The sequence below is a fragment of the Pelmatolapia mariae genome, linkage group LG7, assembly GCF_036321145.2.
Source record: "Pelmatolapia mariae isolate MD_Pm_ZW linkage group LG7, Pm_UMD_F_2, whole genome shotgun sequence".
NCBI lineage: Eukaryota > Metazoa > Chordata > Actinopteri > Cichliformes > Cichlidae > Pelmatolapia > Pelmatolapia mariae.
In genome coordinates this window covers 9155393-9181762 of record NC_086233.1, presented here as the reverse complement: position 1 = coordinate 9181762, position 26370 = coordinate 9155393, and the positions used below count along the sequence as shown (strand labels likewise).

At 39.7% G+C, this 26370-nt stretch overlaps 1 protein-coding gene across 3 annotated transcripts; it reads right to left on the bottom strand.

Annotated features, from left to right (window-relative positions):
• aebp1a (AE binding protein 1a) lies at window positions 1-25669 on the bottom strand. Of its 3 annotated transcripts, none has more exons than XM_063477765.1 (21): window positions 25012-25669; window positions 18758-19006; window positions 17054-17113; window positions 16503-16577; window positions 14713-14787; window positions 10335-10394; window positions 10166-10225; window positions 9233-9310; window positions 8899-9008; window positions 7433-7572; window positions 7250-7334; window positions 7009-7153; window positions 4269-4369; window positions 4003-4126; window positions 3500-3696; window positions 2615-2788; window positions 2364-2489; window positions 2027-2273; window positions 1373-1512; window positions 1058-1157; window positions 1-962 (listed from the first exon to the last, which is right to left on the bottom strand). In XM_063477765.1, exons 1-21 carry the CDS (start codon window positions 25256-25258, stop codon window positions 394-396), a joined length of 3162 nt encoding a protein of 1053 aa, XP_063333835.1. In that variant the 5' UTR covers window positions 25259-25669; the 3' UTR covers window positions 1-393. The 3 variants fall into 3 exon arrangements, with proteins under 3 accessions (XP_063333835.1, XP_063333836.1, XP_063333837.1); XM_063477766.2 differs by having other exon boundaries at window positions 14713-14784; XM_063477767.1 differs by having other exon boundaries at window positions 2-962; window positions 4269-4348; window positions 25012-25668.
• Window positions 25670-26370: the final 701 nt, after the last annotated feature.

Here is a 26370-nt window from a genome sequence, read left to right as displayed (position 1 = left end):
TTTAATGCAATGCATTCAGCAGTACAATAAATCAGTTTAATTGAAGCCAGAAATGATTCTATGAAGCCATTAAAAAAATGAAGACAGACCTAATCCTGTCTTATTGAACATACTGTATGTTTAATTTAACATAGAGCTAATTAAACGTGTGCTGTGTAGTCTTTGCTCAGCAGAGACTTCAATTTCTTCTTTATCTCTCTCCAAGAAATATTTGTTCCCAAGAATGTAACCCTCAATACACAATGCTGCCAACAAGTCTTATTTTGTCCAAGCTAAATCATTAAAGATGTTTTTTTGTGTGTTTTTTTGTTTTGTTTTAAAGCTGTGATCTTGCAGCAGATTTGGTTAGTAAGGACTTTCTATAAGATAGATCTGGGTTTGTGTGTGCAGTAATCAGTCTATAGTGTATTCAAAAGGATAGTCCTGTGTGGGCACTGAGTCAAAGACAACACTATCGAATGGGTTTTCAGTGGACCATTCATCCACAGGAAACCAAGAGTCATACCATGAGGTTGTTCTCTTGGTTTCAGGTGGTAGAGTGGTGGATGCTGTGGTGGTGGTTGTTGTCATTGTAGTCGCAGGGGTGGTTCTAAGGCTGGCTCGTAACCTCTGCAAACGCAGCCTCCGTATACGCATCAGCCGGAGCCGTCTACGTCGCGCAATGTCATGAGTGTTGGCGGGATTTTCAGGCTCTGTATCAATGCTGGGGGCTGCCACAGTGCTGGCTGCAGTTGTTTTCACTACATTCGCTTTGGTGATGAGTCGAATGGGTCTTTTGCCGTGGAGTGCCATGATTTGCTTGATGCGATCCCAGTTGGATTTGGTTAAGGTGAAACTGCAGGGTGTTGCTCCGGAGTCATAGCCCACCATGCAGAGCCGTGTCTGAGGGGTGTAGCCATCAGCTTTGGCTGTTACCTTGTACTCCCCAGGATTTAGCAGTCGCCAGTAATCCCCGCCCACAGCTATACAATGGTTACATTAAAAAGGTCATGTTAAAAAATGCTGTAAACTAATGACTGGATCTTCATGATCTGAAACACTATATAAAATAGTTTACCAGTTTTAACATCATGCCGTATCCCCTCAACAGATATTGTGGCGTTGGGAAGTGGATTTCCATCTATATCCCTCACAATACCCTTTATTCCACGATGTACCTGCACAAAAAAAGTACATCCCAGTGAATCTTAAGGAAATTTCACATGTAGAAAACTGCAGACATATTAATTTCCACGTTTGTCAATGACATATCAAGGCTGCTATGTACAAGACTTTTCGTGACAAAAGCTTGTGTTCAGCTAGCACTAAAGCAGTTAAGCAACTGACATGAAAATATAATTTTTAACTAAATATAATGAAATAAAATTCTCACTTGTTCAATAAAGGACAACAAAGCCTCACGGTTGTTCTCCCACTCAAGAGGCAATTCACTCTCATGGGGAAACTTATCACAGCCCAAGAAGATGGAGAGCTCGAAGCAGTTTGTGTGCAGGTAGCTGAAGTCATTCATACCTGTGGAGGAGATTGTGTTTTAGAGGAAATTTTCTCCTTCAGTTGTAATATCATCTGGCTATTTAGATGATTTTATTTGTCCATTTTTGGAGAAACAGAAAAATAGCCTTTTGATAACCTTGATATTTAAGGATAAATCTTGTGATAGAATTCTGGTCCACTGTTTCTGATTTGCATAACAAATTTAATACAAAATGACAGAAACCCTAAACATTTATAATGATTGTCAAATTAATAAAGACATTTGACATTTGACATGACATTTTCACTGGTTTTTCTTACCATCACAATGATGGTAAGAAATTAGGAAAGACACATAAAAAATGTACATTTTCCAGCAATATTGTAAAATTATAAATGGTCAAACTTTGGACCATAAACTTTTCATGCAAACAGGAGATGGTCGATCAGGAGATGTTCTAAGGTGATGATTTGAGACAGAAAGACCCCTTAATGGTCTTGACTGAAATATTTTTAATTTACGACCTTTTTGCTGTGTCATGTTAACACTTACTTCCCACCACTGGCTTCCAGCTGGCTCTGTTAGTGATCCCCTGTCCTCCAGTGATATCATCTCCATGGCAGGAACCTCGGTAGGTCTCTGTCATGGTTAGATGGCTGTGGGCATATGACATTGCCAACCACCGAAACATGGCGTCGTCGGGAGTCTCCCTCAGAGCACCCTCATTCTGGCGCTGAATACGAGCCCAGGTGTCCTCGTTCATTTCTGCATTATTTCTCCAACGACGGTTGTCAGTTAGCTTAAACATTAAGACAGCATAGAGTTATTATATAAGTGTACAGCTGCCGAAGAGTGCTTTTGTTAGGTGTTCTTAGTAAAATAGCCATACAGAAATTGGTGGGCGCTGCATGTCAAAAGGATATGTGACCAGTTTTTCGCCTCCTTGCAAATTAGCTCCCAGAACAAAAGGGTTGCGCTCCATCCAGGAAATTACAGCTTTTGTCTCAACTGCAAGCTAAAAGAGATATAGATTGATTAAAATACACACACACACACACACACACACCTACCTACCTATCTATCCATATATATATATATATGTATATATATAACATCCCAAAGGACAGTAAACAAACTCACAGAGCCATTCAAAATGTTTTCTGGAAGGGGGATGTGATGATTAGGCACTATACGAGGCACCCAGCCTCTGTCTTCAGCTCCCCACAAGATGCTGTTTAGATCTGGGAAATTCTGGAAGATGTCATAACCTTCTTCAGTCCAGTGGCCCAGGGCCCAGTTTCCCATCTCTGATCCCTGCAGGAGTGAGGATGGTGTTAGGTCATTCATGCTCTCTGAGATCTCTAAATAATTTTTCTACAGAGTTTTGAAAAATCTGTCACTTGTGGTGAAGACAAGTAGGCTCAGACATGAGACGAAGTAACAAAATTCCTTTTATAAATGCAAGATTTGTAGAAAACACCTTAATTAAAAAACATTAAATACTGTATTCTAAACTAATGTAACTAATTTAAGAAATTAGAAATTCTGGTATGAGATACTAAATTTGGATCAAAAATGTCATACTGATTATGGCTCTGTAAACAAAAAGATGTTTATATAGCCACTGTTACTTTAAAAGGCGGACACAGGCATCGTGATGTATCATACTGGTTTGGGAAATCTTGTTGATGAAACCTTGAGCTTAGGATTTTTAAGCCTTTAGCATTTGTTTTTAGCAATGAAACTGGCAGATATTAGATATTCATATGGTAGCGACTTGTCAGTGAGAAGTAAGGCCTGACTTACAATGTTACCTATTTTATTGTCCTTCTGCACTAAAAATGGTATCTATAAGCTATGAGTTGATGGAACCGAGGGTTGTTCTCCACAGACTGCTCGACCTTTTTTGCAACCTTGTTGAACATTAAAGTTTGTAGGTTTAAGGCACTTTTACAATTGCTTCACTTTTCTCCATTTTGTCTGCGGTATGTGCCACTAAACAAAGTTTGCAGCCTTTGATTGTACCATCTCGTAGGCCAGCTCGTAAGCATCCGGGTTCAGTGAGGGCACCAAGTGTATTCTAACACCGTCCACCAGGCGACGCACTCTTGGGTTGTCATCATTGTATTCTTTACATAGAAACTGCATAAGCAGCAGGAGGAGCTCTCGTCCAAGTGCCTCGTTACCATGGAGGCCAGCTGTGTAACGAAATTCTGGTTCACCTAAACAAAAAGACAACATATTAACGCAACTAATTTATTTTCTGGACTAAGAGCCACTTGAATGTGATAAAACCTATTTACATTGCTCTGTAAAGATGCAAATCGTTATACATGTACATTAAATGACAGACATCATGCAGTGTCTACAAGTCAAAAAAACAAAATGTTACTTTGCCAGCAAAAAGTGTAATGACACTCAGATCTGTGTCTCACGGTGAACCATAATCTGTGTAAATTATGCAATTCTAAGATGAGCTTCAAGCTGAGAGAATTACACTTAAGTAAAAATATTATAGATCTCTCTACCAGGCTCATGCTCCCCGGGGTTATCAGAGATTTCCATGGCATACATTTTCAGGCCCTGGGAGCTTTTTCCAATGTTGTAGATCCTGGTGATGTTGGGACATTCCTCATTTATTACCTTCATCATCTAGAAGAGGGAAGGAAAAACACATTTATGGATGGTAGCTGCAACATTATTGCTTTTGTAGGTTTTGGCATACTGCTAGAGAGGAAAGGTTGAAATGTTGCATTGTGGAGTAGACTGATAGTGTCCCAAGTGAGAAACAGACCTGTCTCATCTCCTTGTAGTTGTGGTGTCTGAAGTCCAGGTCATCGGATGGGTTGACCTCATTCTCACTGTGGTGGCTTCCTGAAAAAGTTGGCACAGAGACTAGCAGAGTGGGAAGGAGATATTTTACTAAGCAGAAGTTTTTAATTTCAGTTTCAGTTTCAAGTACACTACTCCACTTTAACTATTAGTTATGCATTTGTAATTTATTTAAGGGTACCTAATATGCTTATAAACAAAAATGTTTAACAGGTCCAGTGTAGGCACAAGTAATCGTTGGGAATTAAAACACTCTGTTTTAGATATTTTTTCTATCCTCTGTATGATATCAGTGAGTACAGATATCCTAATACAGTCATTTCAGGCTCTGGTTGTGAGCATGGAAACCCTGTCCACCCACTTGAAGTTTACATCTTCTGTTTGGGAAGGACAGCCTATCAGAGGAAATCTGGCTTAATGGTGGTGTGGCTTCTTTGCTGTACCAATCCTAGTATACGATTTTAAATCAAGAATCATATAAAATAGAACACAAATTATGGAGGTAGAAATGGGGAGAACAGATCCATTTTAAAGTCAGCCTTTAAGAATTAAGTACTCCTAGGTGATGGAATAAGACTGTTATGTTATGGCAAAATTCTAGTTTATTCTCACATTAAGATTTAGGTGGTTAGAAATTCACTGTAGAATTTTGGATAGCCTTTTATTTCTTAGGTGAAGGACGTATGGGTCAATATGACCTGGTGTAGCCTGCTTAACTATGTTATCTGCTGACTGTATGAAAATTCCCAGGGAGGCCAGTGCCAGGTGCTTAGAGAAAGATAGTAGAAGTCGCTCCCTGCCCAGCAACAGCGGGGGTTGAGACAGGAAGCTGTTATAACTGTAGCAATGCAGGAGTTGTATGTGAATGTATAAAAGAGGAGCTGAGACGTCCCAGTGACAGACCTCTCATCACTGTGGAGCTGTGATGTTTGATGTGTGTTAGCTCTGCTGCATGCAGTAATTAAAAAAACTTGGCCACAGCTGATCGCGTTGCAGACTTTATTAACAGAAAATTCCATCACAGTTAGGACCCCTGGTTTTAGGACCCAGGGTTTTGAGTTTTGTTTACTTTCGGTATGTTCATATATATGTTTTTTAGGGTTTTAGTTTTGCCCATTTTGCCTCTCAAATCCTGGATACTAGGTCCAAAACCTGCCTGCTGTACAGCGCATCTTGATAAAAACACTCGTAATGGCTGAGGTATTTTGTTACATTCTGAAGCTTTAGATCGTTTTAAATTCATACCCCATGAAGTAATCCACAGCAAACCATCTTATTTTGACTTACCTGCATGTTTAAATTTTGATCTTCAAAGTAACCTAAACCTCGGTTGTCAGATAGATAACAAAGTAAAAACCCTAATATTTCTATTTAAAATACAAGCTTATGAGTAAGTACCAATATTTTGCAGTCAAAACATTCAACTGCTGAGTGGATGTTATTGTTGTGTCTTTCCTAAAGCTAATGGCAATACAAGCAGTTATCTTGTATTGCACTTATGTAGCACACTTAAGGACCACGGTTAGGAGGTTCATGCTATGATTCTGAAACAGACTTTTGTGTATTTCCACTCTTGGGAGAAACCATTCTTACTTTGGCAAAAGAACAATTTTTTTCTTGTTTCCCCCCTTCCAGTATGAGGTGACATACTGCATTATGGAATGAAAAAACCATGACTCATAAGGTTGGAAAACTTCAAGTTTCTAGAAATGAAGTGAAAAGTCTGTGAACATGTTAAGACTGATGTATTTCTGCATAAATATACCCTCAAACATTAATTTTCACACAGCTACTAAAAGTAGATATAAAGTTAAAAAGCTCTTTAAAGAATCAAAGATTTAGTTATTTATTTGTTGAGATATTACATCCCGTGACAGGGGGAAAAGTATTTGACCCTTGAGGATTAGCAGTAAAAACAAGCCATAATTGTCACCGTTCTGGGTCATTTTGACCCAGCATTTCGAGTTTTTTGTGTTTTGGTATTATTCTGTATTATGGTTTATGTTCTGATTCACTAGTTGTGCTATTTTGATTATTATTATCCTATGTTTCAGTTGAATTCTTGTTAGTAGTTTAGTTCTTAGGTTTAGATTTCGTGCTCCCTCTGTTCAGTGTCTAGTCCATGCCTCTGTGCCTGTCCTGGTCCCTCGTCTCTATGTTCCCTCTGTTGCCATGTCTGTCGTAGTGTTAAGCTCGTGTCTCTGACTCCGTGTCTGTGCGTGCTTGTCTTATTTTCTGTTTTACTTTGATAGTCTTGTGTGCTTTGTTAGTATGTTTAGTTTTGCTTCTCTTGTCTCGTCCTACCTAATTAGTTCCAGCTGTGTGTTTCTCCTGTCTCCCGTTCCCTGATTACCCGATGAGTATTTTAATCCTCAGTCTTCCCCTCTTTCTGTTGGGTCGTACACAATCCCTTTGTGTTGTGTTTCTCCCTCATGCTCCCAGTGAAATTCTCGTTGCTTGTTTCTGGTTTAGTTTTCCTAGTTCATGTTTCCTAGTTTTACTTTCTAGAAAAAATTTTCTAGCAAATAAAGCTGAGCTTTAAGTTTATCATTCAATCTGTGAGTCCTGCATTTGGGTCTTTCCTCCTGCCTGCCACACAGCACTTTGACTTGACAATAATAGAATCCAAGTTAATGCATACTAAATCTTTGTTTTGTCTGACATTTTAATTTAAAATGTTACTATTTAAAAAAAATACTAACTGGGTAGCTGACAAGCTAGGATCTCAGCTCTGAGACATAGGCTGCCATTCCAGCTTTGAGGCAGAATACGGATGTAACGCGCCACCACTGGTGTAGCAAACTGACTCATCACGGGTGTTTCCTTATCCACATTGCCATAGAACAACTGCCGGAGAGAATCACAGGGGAAGGAAATGAGAAGGTGTAAAGGTGTAATTCACTGTTACGAAAACATTTTCAGAATTAGTTGTGGCTCAATCACCCATTCAGCGTAGCCATCATGTAGTAAAGTCCAGTCGCTGCTGTCGTTGCTGAAGGCCACAAAGTAGGATGACACAAAATCCTCACTAGGATTAAAACAAAATAAATTACTGAGTACTGACTTTAATGAAACACAGCAGCACTTGTGCAAGGTTTTATTATGTGGAGATGGAGTAGGACTCACTGTAGCTCAGAGTTTCTTCCCTGGGTGATGACCCCGGTAAACTCCACCTCTCGGCGGGCATCAACTTGAAACCAGTGGTCTCGCTCCTCTGACTCTGCGCACCATGCACCACCATACAGGTCTTCATCATTATCAGAGCCCTGTACACAACCACACAGAGAGCTGAAAATACATTGTTTTCCCGATGAAATGATGGAATAACTCTTGAAAGCCTACGAGGAGTAATCATTGAAGCTCTTTTCTCAACTGAGAGGTTTCTGTCATATTTCAGGCCCTCTCATAGGACAAAATGGTTCAGTGCACATTGGAAGTTTGTAAGGGTTGTCTCTGTCCATGCAGCTACCTTTGGAAAAACCTGGAAACTATTCTAATGGTTGTCTTTATTGACTTATACTGAGGTGCAAAACTTCTTAATTAAGGGTGAAGTCATCAAATACCATCTTTATGGGGGACAGAGTGAAATTAGTCCCAGTGTGCACCTTTTATGTATTATTTTGCTTGCTTTTTCTGTTAGTCCTGAGAATAAAAACATGATGATTCACAAAAGAATGTTTTTTTGTTGTTTTGTTTTAACTGAAAGCATCATGCAGTTTTGTGCACTCTTTGTTTCCCCGAATCTCTGCAGCAGAAGTGGAGAGTTACGATGACACAGATAGTTTCATTAAATGAAATTAAGATCCATCCATTGTCCTTATCAGGGTCATGGGGGGTGCTGGAGATTATCCTACCCACCAGAGAGCAAGAAGCAGGGTACACCCTGGAGAGGTTGCCAGTCTTTCGGAGAGCTAACACAGAGTGACAGACAACCACTCACACCTATGGGCATTTTAGAATCCCCAGTTAACCTAACCCAACTAACTGTGTGTTTTAAAAATGTGGGAGGAAGCTGGAGTACCTGGAGAGAACACATGCAACCACGGGAGAACATGCACACGCCACACAGAAAAACCCCAGTCAGATGGTGGAGTCAAACTCCTAACCTTTTTGCTATAAGGCAACCATCCTTACCACTGCACCACCATGCTGCCTAACGGAAATTACACCAAAATGAAATTATCCTTTGTGTTGCACTCTGTTGAGGCATCGGGATAACAAGTGGAAATCTCCAGGGCTGGAAAATTAAGTTCCTCTAAAGGGAGCTTAAGGCTAACTCCAAAAGCATGTCATTCCCCACTCCCAAGTAGTGAAAAATTCCCCACAGTGCTTTAGTCAGTGGTTGACTCTTGTGCTTCAATGCAGCTGCCATAAACACAGTAGCTACATATCATGTCTATTTATGACGGTAGGACGGTAACTAAAATCACTATAACTTGTAATTTTCTACCAATTTTCAGGTGACTTGGTTTTATATTTTCATCTGAAAGGTTCTTGGTCCTTTCTGTGAAGGCCAGTACACTTTGTGTTGATTTTTCTGAAAATCAGTTGTGGGCCAATACGGATAAGGAAGTTCTGAATTTAGAGTATACCTGCATGTTAAGGCGCCCCCTCTGAGCTGAGAACCCATGATGAGACTGAGAGGAAGCTAACAGCTGGTCATCTTCTACCCGGTGAGACTCCAAGCCCAGAGGAGGACATTCTGGGAGGGAAATCAGAGCACACACCAACAAAATCTGTGTAACAAATGTTGCTGAGAGACATTATAAAAGACACATAGTGTAAAAGAAATGTTGTAGTTCAATATAAGGCTGATTGTTTTTTTTACAGATCTTATTATTATTATTAATATTATCTTAATCTCTGTCTTTACTGTGAATGTTTAAAACTAAAAAAATAGTGAACAAAACAGAGAGACTCTCTTACTTTTTGGTTCAGCTGGCACTGAAATCTGCTTACGTCTCTCCTCTTCCTCCTCCTCCCACTTTTTCCTCAGTCTTTCGGCTTTCAGAGCATAATAAAAAAATAGTAAATGTCAGAAAAAGGGACTTGCTTTCAAGCCCACCACCGCCACCACACAAACTATTTCCACATGTGCTCGTAATATGCACCTTCATTTCCACTTGTGTTGCATTATTTGTTTTTACTTTAAAATACAGGGCGTTTAAGTTTGTAATCAGGAGTAAATTTCCTTTACATTTCATTGGATTTTACAGGAAATTGTTCTGTAAAACTCTGTTATCAAACTGATCCTTTCAGTCACCCTCTTCTGCATCTTTTGATATCACCATAATATCTCCTAAATAGTCCCAGAGCTTTACATAACTATGCACAACAGGATACTGTGGCAGCTGTTGGAATTCTAGTTCATTATTTATTTTCTCATTAAAAATAAACCACTGATGGTGTAAGAATAATAGTGTCACGCTACATTTTTTTCTGCCAAGATTTCAAATAAAAAGAGCAAAACCAGCAAGATGTAAGTCATTTAAAAACACTTCAAAAACGAAGCATATCCTCTAGCTTAATCTTTAAACAGTTTAGAGTAAATGTTTTAATTTGCTCTGTTGTACAATAAAGAGGACAGTTACTTGTATCACTTTTGATGGAGCTGTTGTAATACTATTTCCATATTTTATCATGAGGCAGGTTTTATACTTTTTATTTTTTCGTTTCTTAATTAAAAAACAAAAACAGAAGGCCGTGATGAAGTATTGTTACTATTGAACATGTAAACAGAGTGAAAAAGAAATGTATAATTTTAATATTCTTCTGGGGGTTTGTGGTAAAGGCTTACAACATGATGATGTTAAAGTTCTGATGTTTATCAATGTAAAAAAACAAACAATAAATATAAACCTTTTTCTGCCTTTTCTTTTAGAGCTCTCTCCTCCTCTTCTTCTTGTTTTTTAGCTGCCACTGTTGTCAGGGAATCAAAAAGTAAAAAATTATCTTACTGTCATGATGAAGAGCTGCAGTGTATGTTATATATTACACTTCATTAGTTATTTGTGGCAAACAGACGTACAATCAGTGTAGTCATATTCTTCATACCAGGCTCCAATATATGGAACGGTGGTGGATTCCTCTGAAAGAGATGCAAAGATCTGATTTCAGCTGGAGTCTTTTGTTTCTGCATCACCAAATAAAAAATTCAAAAAAAACAGCAAAACAATTGCAGACCAAAGGAGGCCAAATTGTAGTGACTCTCATCAACTTATCTCCACAGTCACATGACCTCAAGTCTGCTGAACATTCACTAGAAAGCCAGTTAGCCAGTTGTAATGACAACAGCTGAGATGTTAGTGAAGCAAAGTGGGAGGGTCTCACTTTAAACTTTCCCAACTTTGAGATGAGTCATTGAGGCAATTACCTGTGAGAGTTAAAGATACTGCTGACTGTTTGATGATTTGCTGAAGGACTTTAGTATCATTGTTATTGTGGCAGTGTACGTTCCTCCTGATCCTGATGCTAAGGAGGCGCTACAGGAGCTGTGTGAGGCCGAATATACTGGACTTGGTATTAGGGCTGCCACGATTAGTCGACTAGTCACGATTACGTCGACTATCAAAATCGTCGACGACTGATTTAATAGTCGACGCGTCGTTTGAAGCTTTGTAAGATCACAAAAGATGCAGTAGTAGGATTTAAGAGTGTAATAACGGACTGAAACAGAAGATGGCAGCACTGCATGTACAAGGATGCCAGCTGCCGTTAAACCCCGAAGAAGAAGAAGTAGCTCTGTCCCAGAATTCATAGCGCAGCCCAGCTCAGTTTCCAACAATGGCGGCAGCTAGTTAGTTTTAATATTACTCTTATTATTCTTTCTGGCTCACAAAATAAACGTTTAACATATTTTCAGGCGAGAATGTAACTGTGTAAACCTCAAATATCTGCTCAGTTTATCAAGACGCCACATATTTTCAAAAGCGCTCCGACGTTTTCGGAGACGTCTGTTAACCACTAGCTCGATAGCTAGCCGGGGGAAAGGCTCACTAGAGCCCGTGAGAACACCGGACTCCCGGCAAATCGTTTTCAAACCCACCGCAGTCTTTCGCTACTCAGGTTAAACATATATAAGTCACTTAGACAACTTAAAACTGTTATTGTTTGGCTTTTTTTAGTATTTTATTTGTTCCTGAGTAAATCGGTTTGCCTGAGATTAAAGTTACAGTTTATACACAGCTGAATAAACGTCAAGCAGACAACTGATTATCAGAAGTGTGAGATGCTCGAGAACATACTCCGGTGTCCTGTTATATTTTAGATAGCAAGGAGTTTATTAAACTTCACCGAAACAATCTGCAAATTTCATTAAAATGTAATAAACTGTCATCTTGTCTTTATTTTTAGTTAGCACATACCTTAAACCCTTAAAGCTGTAAGCTAATGATAGTTATATAAGAGCAGATGCTGCTGGTGCAATAAGCTGTATGTTTTACGTCCAATGGATGATGATCTGATTAGTCGACTAATCGCAAAAATAATCGGTGACTAGTCGACTATCAAAATAATCGTTTGTGGCAGCCCTACTTGGTATACATTAACACCAGGTCTGGATACAGAGCAGCCCCTCACCCCCATATTGGATTGTCTAACCACATTACCGTAATGCTCACGCCAGTATACACGCCAGTAGTACGCCACTGCTGAGGAGAGCAAAGCCTGTGACAAAGCAGGTCAGAATACAGCCAGAGGGAGCTACTGAAGCCCTGCAGGACTGTTTTGAGCAGACAGGATGGAGCATCTTCAGAGAAGTGGCGACCACTGACTATCACATAGACATAAATGAGTATGCAGAGGCAGTGACGGGATACATTGACAGATGCATTGGAGATGTCACCGTCATCAAAACTGCCACAACATGTGCTAATCAGAACCCATGGTTTACAGCAGACGTTCACAACTGCTGAAAACGTGGAATGCTGCCTTCAAAGCCAATGACAAGGTGGCGCTCAGACTGGCAAGAAACAATCTGTCCCGGGGCATCAAGCTAGCAAAGCACGAGTACTCAAAGAAAGTCAGTGATCACTTTGCCTGTTCAAGAGTTTCTTGGTGAATGTGGCAGGGTATCCAAACCATCACGGATTACAAGGCCCCATGTTTGTATGTGTGTTACTGACACCTCTCTGCCAGATGCACTTAACAGATTCTATGCCAGGTTTGAGACCCAAAACAACAAGCCAGCATGGAAAACCACCCACTCGCCAGACAACCATGTCCTTTCCAGTGTGAGAAGGACTCTCGCTAAAGTCAACTAACACAAAGCTGCTGGACCAGACTATCTATCTATCTGTATTTATATGTATGTATGTATGCATTAGGGGTGCAACGATACACAAAATTCACGGTTCGGTTCGGTTGGATACTTTGGTGTCACGGTTCGATATTTTTTCGATACAAAAAAATGTTCATGCCTTTTTAATTTGTCATTTATTAAAATTATAAATATATATTTGAACTCAAAAGTACAGTTTTTAAATTTAATGTTGCTGAAACAACAAAGTAATAAATCTATCTGATCGAGAAATCACTCATCTTTGGAAAAAGAGAGTTTATTACAGAGAAATGGCTCTTTCCAAAATAAAGCTATACTATAGCTTCTTCTGGGCTATATTCTCAGCAGCATATTAAACCTATCAGGTCCCCATAAGGAGAATCATGTGCTAACGGCTGTCTAAATGACTCGGGTAAAGTTTGTAGCATGCGTGCTTGTTGTTTTTGTCTGCTTCCACTTGTCTTTGCACTAGGATGATGTCGGCGTAAATGTGCAGTCATATTCGTTGTGTTCCCACTAGTGCTGTCAGCGTTAATCTCGTTGAAATGACGTTAACGCCACAACACGGCAAATCTCCGTTAACGAGCTACCGCGGATCGCCCCGTGCGTGGGGCTGGACAGCGTCAACACGTTAACAAGCTAACTGCGCTAACGCACTAGTTCCCACCAATGTAATTGAGCATTGCGTGGCACATCCGACATACTGTTTTACTTTTGTCCATGACGCGCTTACCTTCAGGGTCATACTTCACATGAAGACCAAAATAGTTCCAATGGCCAGATCTGAATGAGGGTGGGGGAGGTTCAATTTGCTTTGTTGCAACAAGTTTAGCTTCTGTCTTGCTAGCTTGCGCTGCGCTCAGTGGATCTGCGCTCGACAGGGCAGCCTAGGCGGATAAGTCGAACGCAGATCCACTGAGCTCTCAACACAGACAGCATCGTCAGAAGAAAAGTTGATAAAATAAATAAAAAATTTTGTATTGTTGATACATATGCGTACCGAACCGAAAGCACTGTATCAAACGGTTCAATATCGATACGAGTATTGTTGCACCCCTAGTATCTATCTATCTATCCATCTATCTATCTATCTATATACTATCAGCCTGTGCTGACCAGCTGACTGATGTCCTATCAAGTTTGCAGATGACACCACAGTGGTGGGACTCATCAGGGACAATGATGATGCGGCATACAGAGAGGAGGTGTACCGGCTGGCGCTTTGGTGCAAGGACAATAAGGACAAATGAAAAAGGTGTGCCTCCCCAAACCCATCCTTAACACCTTCTACAGAGGTACCATAGAGAGCATCCTAACCAGCTGCATCACAGTCTGGTATGGAAACTGCCATGCATCAGACCACAGGGCCCTCCAGAGGATTGTGCGGATCACTGAGTGCATTATTGGCAGCTCTCTACCCAGTCTACAGGATATTTACACCTCACATTGCATTCGGAAAGCCACTAGCATCATGGCTGACTCGCATGACCCCTCCCACCAATTGTTTACTCCTCTTCCATCCAGAAGATGACTCTGCAGCATGAGGAGTAGGTCGGTGAGATTGTGTTTCTGTCTGTATTGTAATTATTCTGTGTACTATTGTATTTATTCTCATTCTTTTCTTTTCTTACTCTATTTCTATTCAAGTACAATACTGTTGTACGTATTCTTAGTTTATCTTATTTCTGTAAAGTTATATATATCTATATTTGAATTTTTTCATTTTTATCCGTTCATTTTATTTTTACAGTTTGCACCTTTAATCCAGGAGGACGATATTTTGTAAATATCATCATAAAACTCTACTTGAATACTTAACTTGACATGATTGAAATAGGACATGTGGTAAATACATCAGACAGTAACTGATGAATCTCGAGCCTTGAGTGGTCAATAGCAATGAGGGCATCTTTTTACATATGGACAAGGCTTAAGTGAGACTACCTTTTAAGCTTTTATCAGTTGCAGTAAATTTCCCCAAATCAATCTGAATCATATGAGAAACAGAAATATCATTGGTGCTCAGAGTTTGACTGTATAGTCTGAATTCTACCAAAAAACCCCAAAACAAATAAAAGAAATGACACATTGCCATTAACACAGCCCTACACTGTATGACATTGTATACCTGGTATGTACATGATGACCTCAGGGGTTGTGACTTCTTTCTTCGTATCAGGATATCTGCCAGGCACCTCATCTGCTATGAACATAGCAATCAGACATTATTGTTTGAGCTGGAAGATGATAAAAACTTTAAAACAAAATGAAAACATCTTAATCAGAACAAAAGGTCCATGTTACTGTGGAAATATTGATGGAGAAAAACTCCCATCAGAATGGATTTGAACTTAATTCTAAGTTGTCTTGATGCATGCTCAGTCATGCAAAGGACTGATTGAGCATGCATCATTCTGTTCAACTGGACAGACAGAATCAACTTTTGTGGGTTATCTCTAAGTTCCCTTCTTTTAAATTCTCAAACGCCCATTCTTTATTATATCTGAACTTGAAATATGAAATATATCTTAATTGTGGTTCAGTCAAGAGAGGCAATCGCATGAATTCATCCATTATCACCTGGACCTAAAAATAAACTGTGTTTTATATTCCATCCATCCATTCTCTTCTGCTCATTTGGATAGCTGGTGCCTATCCCAGCTCTCATAGAGCAAGATGACATGTCACAAGTCTGTTGCAGAGCTAAACATAGACCACAACCATTTGTTGACATATTCACATCTATAGCCAATTTAGAATTACAAATTAACCTAACCTTCGAACCCATAATCTGTTTTCGGTGGGATGATAGTATCTCTCAGCATTGTCATTACTTTAATGAACTAAAGTAATTTAATGAACCGTCTAGGCTGTTTTGACTGATCATTGTGGGCTGCCTGGACCAAAAATCCCAGGCGCCCAGTTTTGTTGTCCTTGTTCAGCCCTGATAGAGCTGTACAACACAATACAATACAATGCCCTGCAACATCATAATGATGCCATAATTGGCTGATGCAATCATATTGTAATAAAAACATCATAAAGCATCGACATTTTAGCATAGACCTTGCTCTACGGGGGTAGTGCTCTTTTTAATTATAATATATCATTATATACTGATATAAAAAAAATGTATTGATGGATATCTATAGTCACATTGTAAAATAACCCAAAACAAACAAAACTACCTATGATAGTTTCCTCCTTCACAACAATTGTAGTACGGGTAATTTAAAAAATAACAAACAAACTCACCCATCTGGATTTTTTTAAGACGCAAAGTTAGAGTTATGGGGCTTTGTTAAGTGTGCCAATACAGGTAGCCATAGCTGACAGTTGTCTGCTAGGCCTTTCCTCTGGTAATTTGATTCATTGAACTTTTAGAATATTTTAATGGCATTAAGTATCAAATAATATGGCTTGCTGTACCTGTGTTTTATGCACTATTTATGCTACTTTGCTAATTATCAGGTTAATAAGCAGGTACCTGTCTGTGCATTGAAGTAGTGCTGTTTATGGATGCACCTTCTACCTCATGTCCAAATATGGTCACTTCTAGTTCCGCAAAACAACACGGCTCAGGCCAAAATATAAATGTTGAGATGTCAGTGAATGTGTGATGTCACAAAGGTTACAACCACAGCCATCCTTTGTCTATTTGTATATAGTCTGCAGTTGGTCCCTATCCAGAAGCTCAAATAAACAAAACAACTTAACACTTCTGTAGCCATTTTTTATAATCTATGAGAAGAGTTCATATTTGATTGAATAATTAATTTGTGACAAAAACCTTTGCTGCCATTTTTTAAATCTTTCATCTTCACAGTCATTGTATTCCCACTGGACCTTGTAAGCTTTGTCATACAAGGGTTGATTGAAAGTTCTGACTCTCAGTGAGATAATATTAATGGAACATACGTCTGGGATGCCAGTAGTCAACATCAAGCTCACTGTGGGTTTTTGTTGGAGATGTTGGCTTCTTGAACATGTCATCTGTATAGAAAAGACAAAGAGGAAGACTATTAGTAGTATAATTCTAACTTCAAGTAATAAGGCAGCTTATGTAAGAGTTTCTTACATAAGTTATCCAGCTCCAGTTGCTTCTGATCAGGCAGTTGAAAACTAGTGCCAAGATGTCCAGTATATTAGAACTGTGTGTCTAACTAATATAATTGACTTGTGTTACAAATAATACAGGTCTTTGGCAAGTCATCCATACAAAAAAAAAAGATTGTATGTTAACTTCTGACCACAATTAGAGATCAGTTTACTGTATAAGAAATTTTAAAACTCAATATATGTATTATATGTAAACTAGTGTAAACATTTTAATCAGGCTTTTACTTCATGTACTTAAACAGGTGAAGGTTTTAAAATCGTTATTCCCCCCCACCCCTATTGGATGTATAACTATCACGTTATATCGCGAGCAACCACCAGGACCAGTTCATAACCTGTGAAAGTCTTACCCAGGTCTGGCTCAACAGGCTCTTCCCCCCTACGCTCCTTTGGGGTCACAGGTTGAATCGCTACAAACATGAAAATAAAGGGTTAAAAAGCTGCAATCTTAACAAATAATCTCCAATCAGTGGAAGTTCCAAGTAAAGAACTTGCTCCAATATAAACTTTACGGACCTAAAACCACTGATATTCATAACAGGTACTTAAAATGCACATAATAAGTAATTTGTTATGTACATTTATTATAGATGATCTGCAACATCATCCACTGCCATATTCTTAAAGAAGAATTAAATTAATTATTTGCAGACCTTTAAAAACACAATTATCTATACATATATATATTTTTTATTTTTACTGTGGGGTGCCCTAGCATCCCTATTGATGAGCCACCACTGGTCTATTGTGTTAAATAGAGATCAGGACAAATGCAAAGCTGACAATTTACCGGTTGATATACGTTCCATGTATGGCCACCTATGATAACTACGTTTGGGTAATGACTGAAAGAATGAGATTACAATGGAAATTAGTTTTCCTCAAAAGGTGGCTGGGATCATTTAGGAATAGGATGAGAAGTGTATTCATTTGGAATGGACTCAGCAGACCTACCACTCCTCTACACTGAAAAGATTATGTCTCTGCTGGCCTTTGAAACGCCTCAGTATTATATTAAATATAAATATTGTAAAATATAAATTGTATACCGATTCTGTTCATAATTTTTATGGACAGGATTTCTAGGCGCAGCCAAGTGGCGAGGGCTTTCACTTCGGTGGCCTCAGAATCTCATCTCTGCTTTTCGCGGATGATGTGGTTCTGTTGGCTTCATCGGGTGATGGCCTCCAGCTTGCACTGGAACGGTTCGCAGCCGAGTGTGAAGCAGCGGGAATGAGGATCAGCACCTCCAAATCTGAGGCCATGGTTCTCAGCCAGAAAAGGGTGGAGTGCCCACTCCGGGTTGGGGATGAGTTCCTGCCCCAAGTGGAGGAGTTCAAGTATCTCGGGGTCTTGTTCGCGAGGGATGGGAGAAGGGAGCCGGAGATCGACAGACGGATTGCTGCACCGGTCCATAGTGGTGAAGAGGGAGCTGAGTGTAAAAGCGAAGCTCTCAATTTACCGGTCGATCTACGTCCCTACCCTCACCTATGGCCACGAGCTGTGGGTAGTGACCGAAAGAACGAGATCGCGGATACAAGCGGCAGAAATGAGCTTCCTCCGAAGGGTGGCTGGCCTCTCCCTTAGAGATAGGGTGGGAAGTTCAGCCATCTGGGAGGGGCTCAGAGTAGAGCCCCTGCTCCTCCACATCGAAAGGAGCCAGCTGAGGTGGTTCGGGCATCTGACAAGGATGCCTCCTGGGCGCCTCCTGGGTGAGGTGTTCCGGGCATGTCCCACCAGGAGGAGGCCCCGGGGCAGATCCAGGACACGCTGGAGAGATTATATCTCTCGGCTGGTCTGGGAACGTCTTGGTGTTTCCCCGGATAAGCTGGAGGAGTTGGCTGGGGAGAGGGAGGTCTGGGCTTCTCTACTTAGGCTGCTGCCCCCGCGACCCGGCCCCGGATAAAGCGGAAGAAGATGGATGGATGGATGGATGGATGGATGGATAAATTGTATAATATTTAACAGTAATTGTAAAAACAAAAACAAAAAAACACCATTACATTTGATGTTACATTTTTAATTTCCTTTTTTTATATTTAAAATGTACATACATGTGTCCAAGCCCAGCTTAGTCAGCAGTTTCTTCTCCTCTTCCTTGTCTGGATAAGGCTGCCTGATGTCTGGCTGCACTGTGGTCGTCGTCTTTGGTTTCTTAGTGGGTTTGGGCACCTTTGGCTTCTTTGTGGGTTTCGGTGGTTTGGGTTTCTTCGTGGGTTTGGGGGGTTTGGGTTTTTTGGTGGGTTTGGGGGCTTTCTGCTTCTTTGCTTTGGCCTCCTTCTCTGCTGCCTTCTTTGCCCTGGCTTCAGAGAGATGAGTTAACATTATTACTCAACAGTTAACATTATTTTTAAAACCAATATATATATAGCCTTACATGTAGGCTACTTTACATGCAGCAAAGAGACATAAAGCAGTGATGCTACTTCTTCTGCACAATTTTATTGTTATAGTGTTTAGTGAACTTTTATTTGCTTATGATTCTCTTTAGTTTGTCTTTATAGTCTGCTCATATTAGTTGACAGCAAAGATCATTTTATTTTAACTGTCTCCTAGTAAAAGAGTAAAACATGTTCAAGCTAAAACTCAAACACACACAAGATGAGAGCTTTTACATATCTGTGGACAGGGGTAGGTTGTTTCATAATCCTGGGCTAGTTCGGAAACAGAATCTGTTGAGCTCATTAGTTTCTTAGGGCTGGAGAAAAAAAAAAGAAAAGAAAGCACTCAGACCTGAGGCCTTGGCTGGGGGCTAAAAACATTGTCTTCTACATGTTTCTCTGAAAGTTACCACGGTTCAGTGTGCACAACAGAACAGATACATAAATGCACTCTGCAGAGGGATCAAGAGACAGTAGAAAGAGTAAATGTAAAGTAAGTAAATAAAAGTTTATTTATATAGCACTTCTCACAGACAGAGGTCACAAAGTGCTTCACAAGAGAGGTAACAAGAACACAATACAGTCATAAATACATCATAAAAACCCTAGTCTAATTATAAGCTTTTTGAAATAAAAACGTCTTTAGCTGCTTTTTGAATGTCTCCACCGAGTCCAGACACTGTAGAAATAGAGGAAGTGCATTCCACAGTCTGGATGCAACAGCTTGGAAAGATCAGTACCCTCGAGTTCTGAAATGAGTGTGTGGGACCACTAAAAGGTTTTTTTTCGATGACCTCAGGTTACGAGAAGAGGTGTGTATGCGAATCAAATGACAAAATGACAAAGGAACTAATATTAGAAAATCTTTTTGCAATATATAGATCCAATTCATTTCCTGTTTGACTTACTGTCTATTGTTGTTTGAACTATTTCATTAAAACAAAAATGAAGTAGTAGTTTCAGTGGTTTAAACACCAGAACTACTTGGCTAGGAAGAGAACACGGCGTGGTTTAAAACACAGCCATACACAATATTTACCTTGCACAATGAAAAACACTCAAGCAGCCCCTTGTGGGTGAGGTTTCTAAAGTTATCATTTTGTACAACACAAAATGAAGACAAAGTAAAATAAATTATATTACAAATAATTGGTAAACAATATTTTCAGTGCTAACAATAAAATACCTGTTTGCTAAATATGAATTCTGAATGTTTATTAAAAGTGTTGTTATTTTTTATCAACTTAACCTAAAGTCATAACTTATTCGAATTTGAAGTATTTTAAATTAAATTGGTGAGAACAAATAGTTATAGTAGTAATAGTTATAAGTAGAAGTAACATGTTAATTAGTGAGTGTTTGAGGTGTTAGTAGATGTCTATTTGAATATAACTTGTGTAGAGTTTCATGCTGAGTCTTTATGTTAAGCCAAACTGGCAAGATATTTTCTGATAAATATTTTTTAAATGAAAATATTGGGTAAATTTAATGAATTTTTTTAGGGAAGATGGGTGCATTAATTCGAAACAAAAAATTATGTTCACTTCTAAGCACAACATGTTGTGTAACTTGATGGCTAGGATGATGTCGGAACCACCAGACTCAAACTATGTTGATCTTTACTTCACCTCTATCATGCAGAGGTGTTGAGTTCCACCCTCTAAAGTTTCTGATGACAAACTGCTTATAAACTTTGAAGGTATAAAATGGATGTTTTGAAGTTGAGGTACATGAAGTCTTTTGATGAGAGGATTTTAAAGCGACATCAAGGCTGAGTGTCTAATTTTCTCTCATTACATAAGCATCATCAGACTCCAACACCGACACAGGGTGGCTTGTTTCTGCGGCTAGACATGTTTCCTGAAGTTCCACTAGTACTTACAAACAGCCAACCTGTTACTCACCCTCAGACAACATTGCCACCACTTTTTGATCCCTGTAAAAACATTTTCCCACCATCAGTGCCTCCACTATATTGAGAGTCAGGCTTCTTTTCTGTTGTTGCTGTCTGTTTGTCCTTTGTTTTACATCTACAGTGATTTCTACATGTGCATGCCACTATTGCATGTTATGAACTTGTGTCCAAACTCTCTCCTCTCTCTTGTAGTTTAAATCTTTTTTTGTGTTTGCAGTCTCTCTGAAAGTGTCACCTGTTACAACCTTAATTCCAAAGGCAGTTCAGATTCAGTCCCAACTTTTTTCAGACACATTTCTTACAGCCCTGGTTGATTGAACAAGGAGGCCAGAATCCGCATGGCAAAAACTCCTGTCTGGCCCACTGGACAGCTTTGGAAAACATGAAGGAGAACATGCATTTTAGAATTTTAACTGTATTTTAAAGTATTACCAGTCTTTAACCCTTTATTGACCGGCCCTTCAAATTTACCTGTAAAATGGGCCTGCCGGTGGGCCCGTGGTCAATAAAGGGTTAATCAAAATAAAGACCTCTTCCAAGTAATATTTGCAGAATTAGAAGATAGAAAAGTTCCTGTTTTTGTCTGCAGTTTTATGCAATTTAAAAAACTGTAATGTAGCGACAACAGATAAATCTTTATCTTATCTTATCTTATCTCGTCCCCTATTTGTGTATTTTGTAAATAACCTAATTCCCTCACTGTCTATGTATCTCCTAAGCATAAAGGATGAACTACTTATTTGTTTTGTATACTTTTGTTTTGTTTGAGCTTAGTTCGGGAGTTACGTTTAGCATGTATTTTTTTGTCTTTTGGTTTTATGTAGGGATTAGGTACCACTGTTCCTTGTAGGGTGGCTGGTTTTGGTTTGATACTGTGAAGGTAGCCACAATAACTTTGGTCATGAATGATTGTGCACAACATCACACCATTGATGAGTTGACCCAACCAGTCTATTACAGCCTGAAGCTCACACTTTGGCAGTGCACATTCTGTTCCTCTTTGCACAAAGGACCAGTTACTGGTCCTCCTAATGGCTTAACCTCTTAAGCCCCAACGCCCCCTGATACGGGGGCAAAAGGCAGGAGATCAGTTAGGCTTGGGGATTAAGAGGTTAAGGATCGTATATTGCACTGTCCAGCTCTCCTAGAGTAAATGCCTGTCTCCTGCAATATCCTCCATGTTCTTGAAGACTGTACTCAGAGACAGTTCTAGCAATGGCATGTATTAATGGGACCTCCTGGAGGAAATGGGGCTCCTCTGCCCCCTCTGTAGGGTTAAGGTGTTGTTTTATACTACCAGTAGTGACTCTGACCCTAGGCAAACGCAAAACTAATGAAACAGTGAAAAAAAAGTGAGGGGGGGAAAGGGTTTGGGCCAGTGGCCCCCACTTGTAAAAGCATTCATGTTTTGGGAGTTGTCTCATTCTAGGGCACCAGCCGTTAATTTCACTGTTTGAATTTTGGATTCTTTTGTTGTAGTATTTTGAGTTTTGTATTATTTTACTTTTAGGTCTTAGTTGTTTAATTATCTTTATATGCTATATTGCCTATTTGCTCATCTGTCTGCACACACATATGAACTTGAGTGTATGGTGAAACATTAAGAGTTTGTTTCACTGGAACTAAGAGACCAAACATAATTACTATACATAATTACTGCACAATTACATAATACAACACCACAATTACAACACCACACCAAAATCCCCCCTTCACCCAACTTTACATTCAGCACACTTCAGACAGACAAGTACTGTCTCCCAGAAACTACCAAATCCAGACTCATTCATCGGCTTGCCAGATGGAAAACACATGTCCACTACTCTAGTTTCCAGTGGTGGTGTGCTTTACACTACTACATCCAATGCTTTTCTTTGGGCTTGGTGATGTAAGGCTTGGATGCAGCTGCTCAGCTATGGTAACCTATTCCATGAAGCTCTCTACACACTGTTTTTGAGCTCATCTGAAGGCCAAATGGAGTTTGGGGATCTATAGTGATTGACACTACAGAAAGTTGGTGACCTCTGTGCACTGTGTTGTGGGATAATACAGTCAGACAGGTATAGTTCTCGTGCCAACCACCATACCCAAACATGCCTGTCAGATTGCCAGATGGCCAAACATCTGATGCTTTGTATTGTGCTTGGTAATGCAAAGCTCAGATACAGCTACTTAGCAATAAAAATCCATCCCATGAAGCTCTATTTGCACTGTTCCTGAGCACATCTGAAGGCTACATGGAATTTGGAGGTTTGTAGTGACTGACATTACAGAAAGTTGGTGTTCTCCATGTACTATAAGCCTCAGCATCTGTTGACTTTCTTCTGTGATTTTATGTGGCCAACCATTTCATGGCTGAGTTTCTGTCTTTCCCAATCACTTCCCTTTTGTTATAATACCACTAAAAGTTGACTGTGGAATTCACTGAGCTCCTCAGAACTTGTGAGAGATTCTTTTAGAAATGTTTGTAAAAGCAGCCTTGCCTGTCTAGGTGCTTGATTATATACACCTGAGGTTATAGAAGTGATCTGAACACCTGAATTCAGGGATTTGAATGGGTGAGCAAATACTTTACACATTTCAGTCTATTCTTAGGTCTGCTTACTTTTAGTATAGCTTTTGAAATCTTTTGTTACAGCTGAGATTTAAATCATTGAGTTTTCAGTTTTGATACATCTCATACTTTTCTTTTATCCTGTTTTCAAGTTTGTATGTTAGAGTCTGTTGTCTATGTCTTTACTTTGTGTTTTACCTTGTTAGTCATTAGTCTCTTGCACTTAGTGTTTACCTTTACTTCCCACATGTCTTGTTTTTCTAATTAAGTTCAGTTCCCAAGCATATCCTCTCTGCCCCAATCACCCTATAGTGTCTCCTAGCCCCCAATGTGTTTTTAGCTTCATGTCCTAGTAGTGTATAGTTTCTGTACCCTGGTGAAGCCTATTTAAATTCTTTAGTCTTCCTAATTCCTGTGCTTGGGTATTTCGTTTGGTTTTTGTTCTTAATGCCAAAATGCGTTAGCCCAGGTTTGAGTCCAACCTGCAGGCTTTTGCTGTGTCTCTTCCTTTGCTCTCGCCTCCTCCTTCCTGTCTACTCTCCACTGCTAAACTGTGAAATAAAGTCAGCCCTCCCCCACCACCTCAAATAAAAAATGGTAGCAGTGTCTCCATTCTTAGTTGCATCTGAAATTCTCTTGAGCAATTCACTTAAAAACTGGGAGTGAATGTTGAGGTTTTACTGTCAATCACAGCTGATACAGATTTGCATGCTCGGCACAGCTGTCTCAAGTCAAACAAAATTCGAGAAATGAAAAATCACTTTGGATCTCTGGGTTAGTTGGCCTTTTATCTAACCTAAATCAGCCACACATGAAAAAACAACTCTGCTGCTGTGCTTGTGGTTTTGCTTCATGCAGCAGAACGTTAACATGCATCTATGCTACTGAAAATGGGTCCTCTCATAAATCCTGCCTGCTCACTTGTGGAAAATCATAGTGGACATTTTTCTGCAGTTTATCATGCTTTGTGTTTTTCACAGATGTGCCTTTCTTATAGATATAATTTAAGCAGGCATGCCATTCTCACAATAAAGGTTGATTTTCTGATAATTATTGCTGAACAAAACACACTGATGTTTAACTATGTAATCCTGGCAGAAAAATCAGGTCATGTAAGCAACATTGCGGTCACACTGCCAAGAAAATGTCAGACCACCAACTGAATCACTGCAAGTTTCTGCCCCATCATTCCTTAGTCACAGAGATATTTTCATCCAAATTCCCTAGCTTATAAAGAAAGTATAGGAAAACCAAACTAAATGTTCCTTCCTCAAAGGCTGATTGCAGCCTTTCCTGTCTGTTTATCCTGAGTGTTTTGGCTGCAAGCTATGATTGGAAACTCAAACATAGAGGTAAGGAAACAGAGGTAAGGAAAGGTCAAGAATAATCTTGTATATTGTATCCATTCAGTCATAGTGAATGTTGTTCGAGTGCCTGTATTTAGGGGCTTTTACATACCTGCTTCAATCTCCTCAGGTGTTTTCTTTTTCTTCTTTGATTTTGTCTTTTCGTCTTCCACCACTTCAGTCAGCTTGTCTAACATTTCAGCATCCACTTCTTCTGCTTGTCTCCTATTCTTGGTCAGTGTTTGAGGTTCTCTCACCTGAACTCCAGCGAATTTGTTCTCCTTTACATCTTCTCGACCGCAGATCAGGGTGCAGCACAAAGTCAAGCCGACCCACAATATCAGCACCTCAGCCTTCATTTTTTCAATGACGGCACAGTACTAACTCGGATGAAACACACCAGACGTATTCCAGGAACAGCTCCAAATTTTTAGCTGTAGAAATAACTCACAGTGAGAAACATCTGACTTGCAGATGCAGGGAGTCGTCTATCTTGGGTCACCAGAATTTGTGGTCTTTAAGGAAACATGAAAGGGATACGGTTCTGCAGAGAACAAATGGATGAGCTGAGGGAGGACTAGAGCGTCTCCTCCTCCCTGGCTGAGAGTCAGCATGGACACAGGAAGAAAAGTTGAATACTGAAAGTTTCAAAGCAGTCTCCTGACCGTGCGGGACTGAGGAAACTGCATCTATTTTGAGTAGATTTAACCAGCAGCAGCAGAGCAACACACCTCCCAGCTTTCTCCTCCTCTAACTCCTCTCCCACATACTCAATCACATTTCTCCTTCATGGCCCTTCACCCCCTTTTTCCCCTCAACTTCTGAGCAGAGGGGAGGAGCATCTGCCACATGTGACATTCCTATGGGGAGGCGGGAGGATTGTCAGAAAGAAGTGCTTTGCATTTGTTTTCAGAGTGACAAGGGGAATAAAAATATACTAAACCCAGTGATATTAAATATCAGGAGTTTATAAACTCAAAGTGATTCAAAACAAACTGCAGCTCAAAATTCTAGAAAAAGTATTTTTTCAAGTTTGCAAATAAGTTCAGTCTAATTCACTTTCATTTGTCACCTCTATGAACAACAAGATGCCTGAAAGCTATGGACTACTATTATGTGTTTTACTTTATGAAACAGAGGTGAAAATCACATTTCCGAAATTTGACTTTGACTAGGAATACAATTGCATCATGGTACCATACATGTTCCTTCATAAAGCTCTTTCCTGGGACACACCCACAATGAAATGCACACATGTCATCATTTCAATACACACAAATTTGCTTTCCCACATACATCTCATATATGTGAACCTTAAGTGACCCCTGATCTCCTGGCTCAAACATGATTCTGGGGTCACTCTTATCGAGTCCACAGTCCTTACTGAAGGAATGACTATAACTGACTATAACATTCTTTCCTCCCATAAAAAGATCTTTTGCACATTTCCTGAAAGTTAGTGTAATTATTA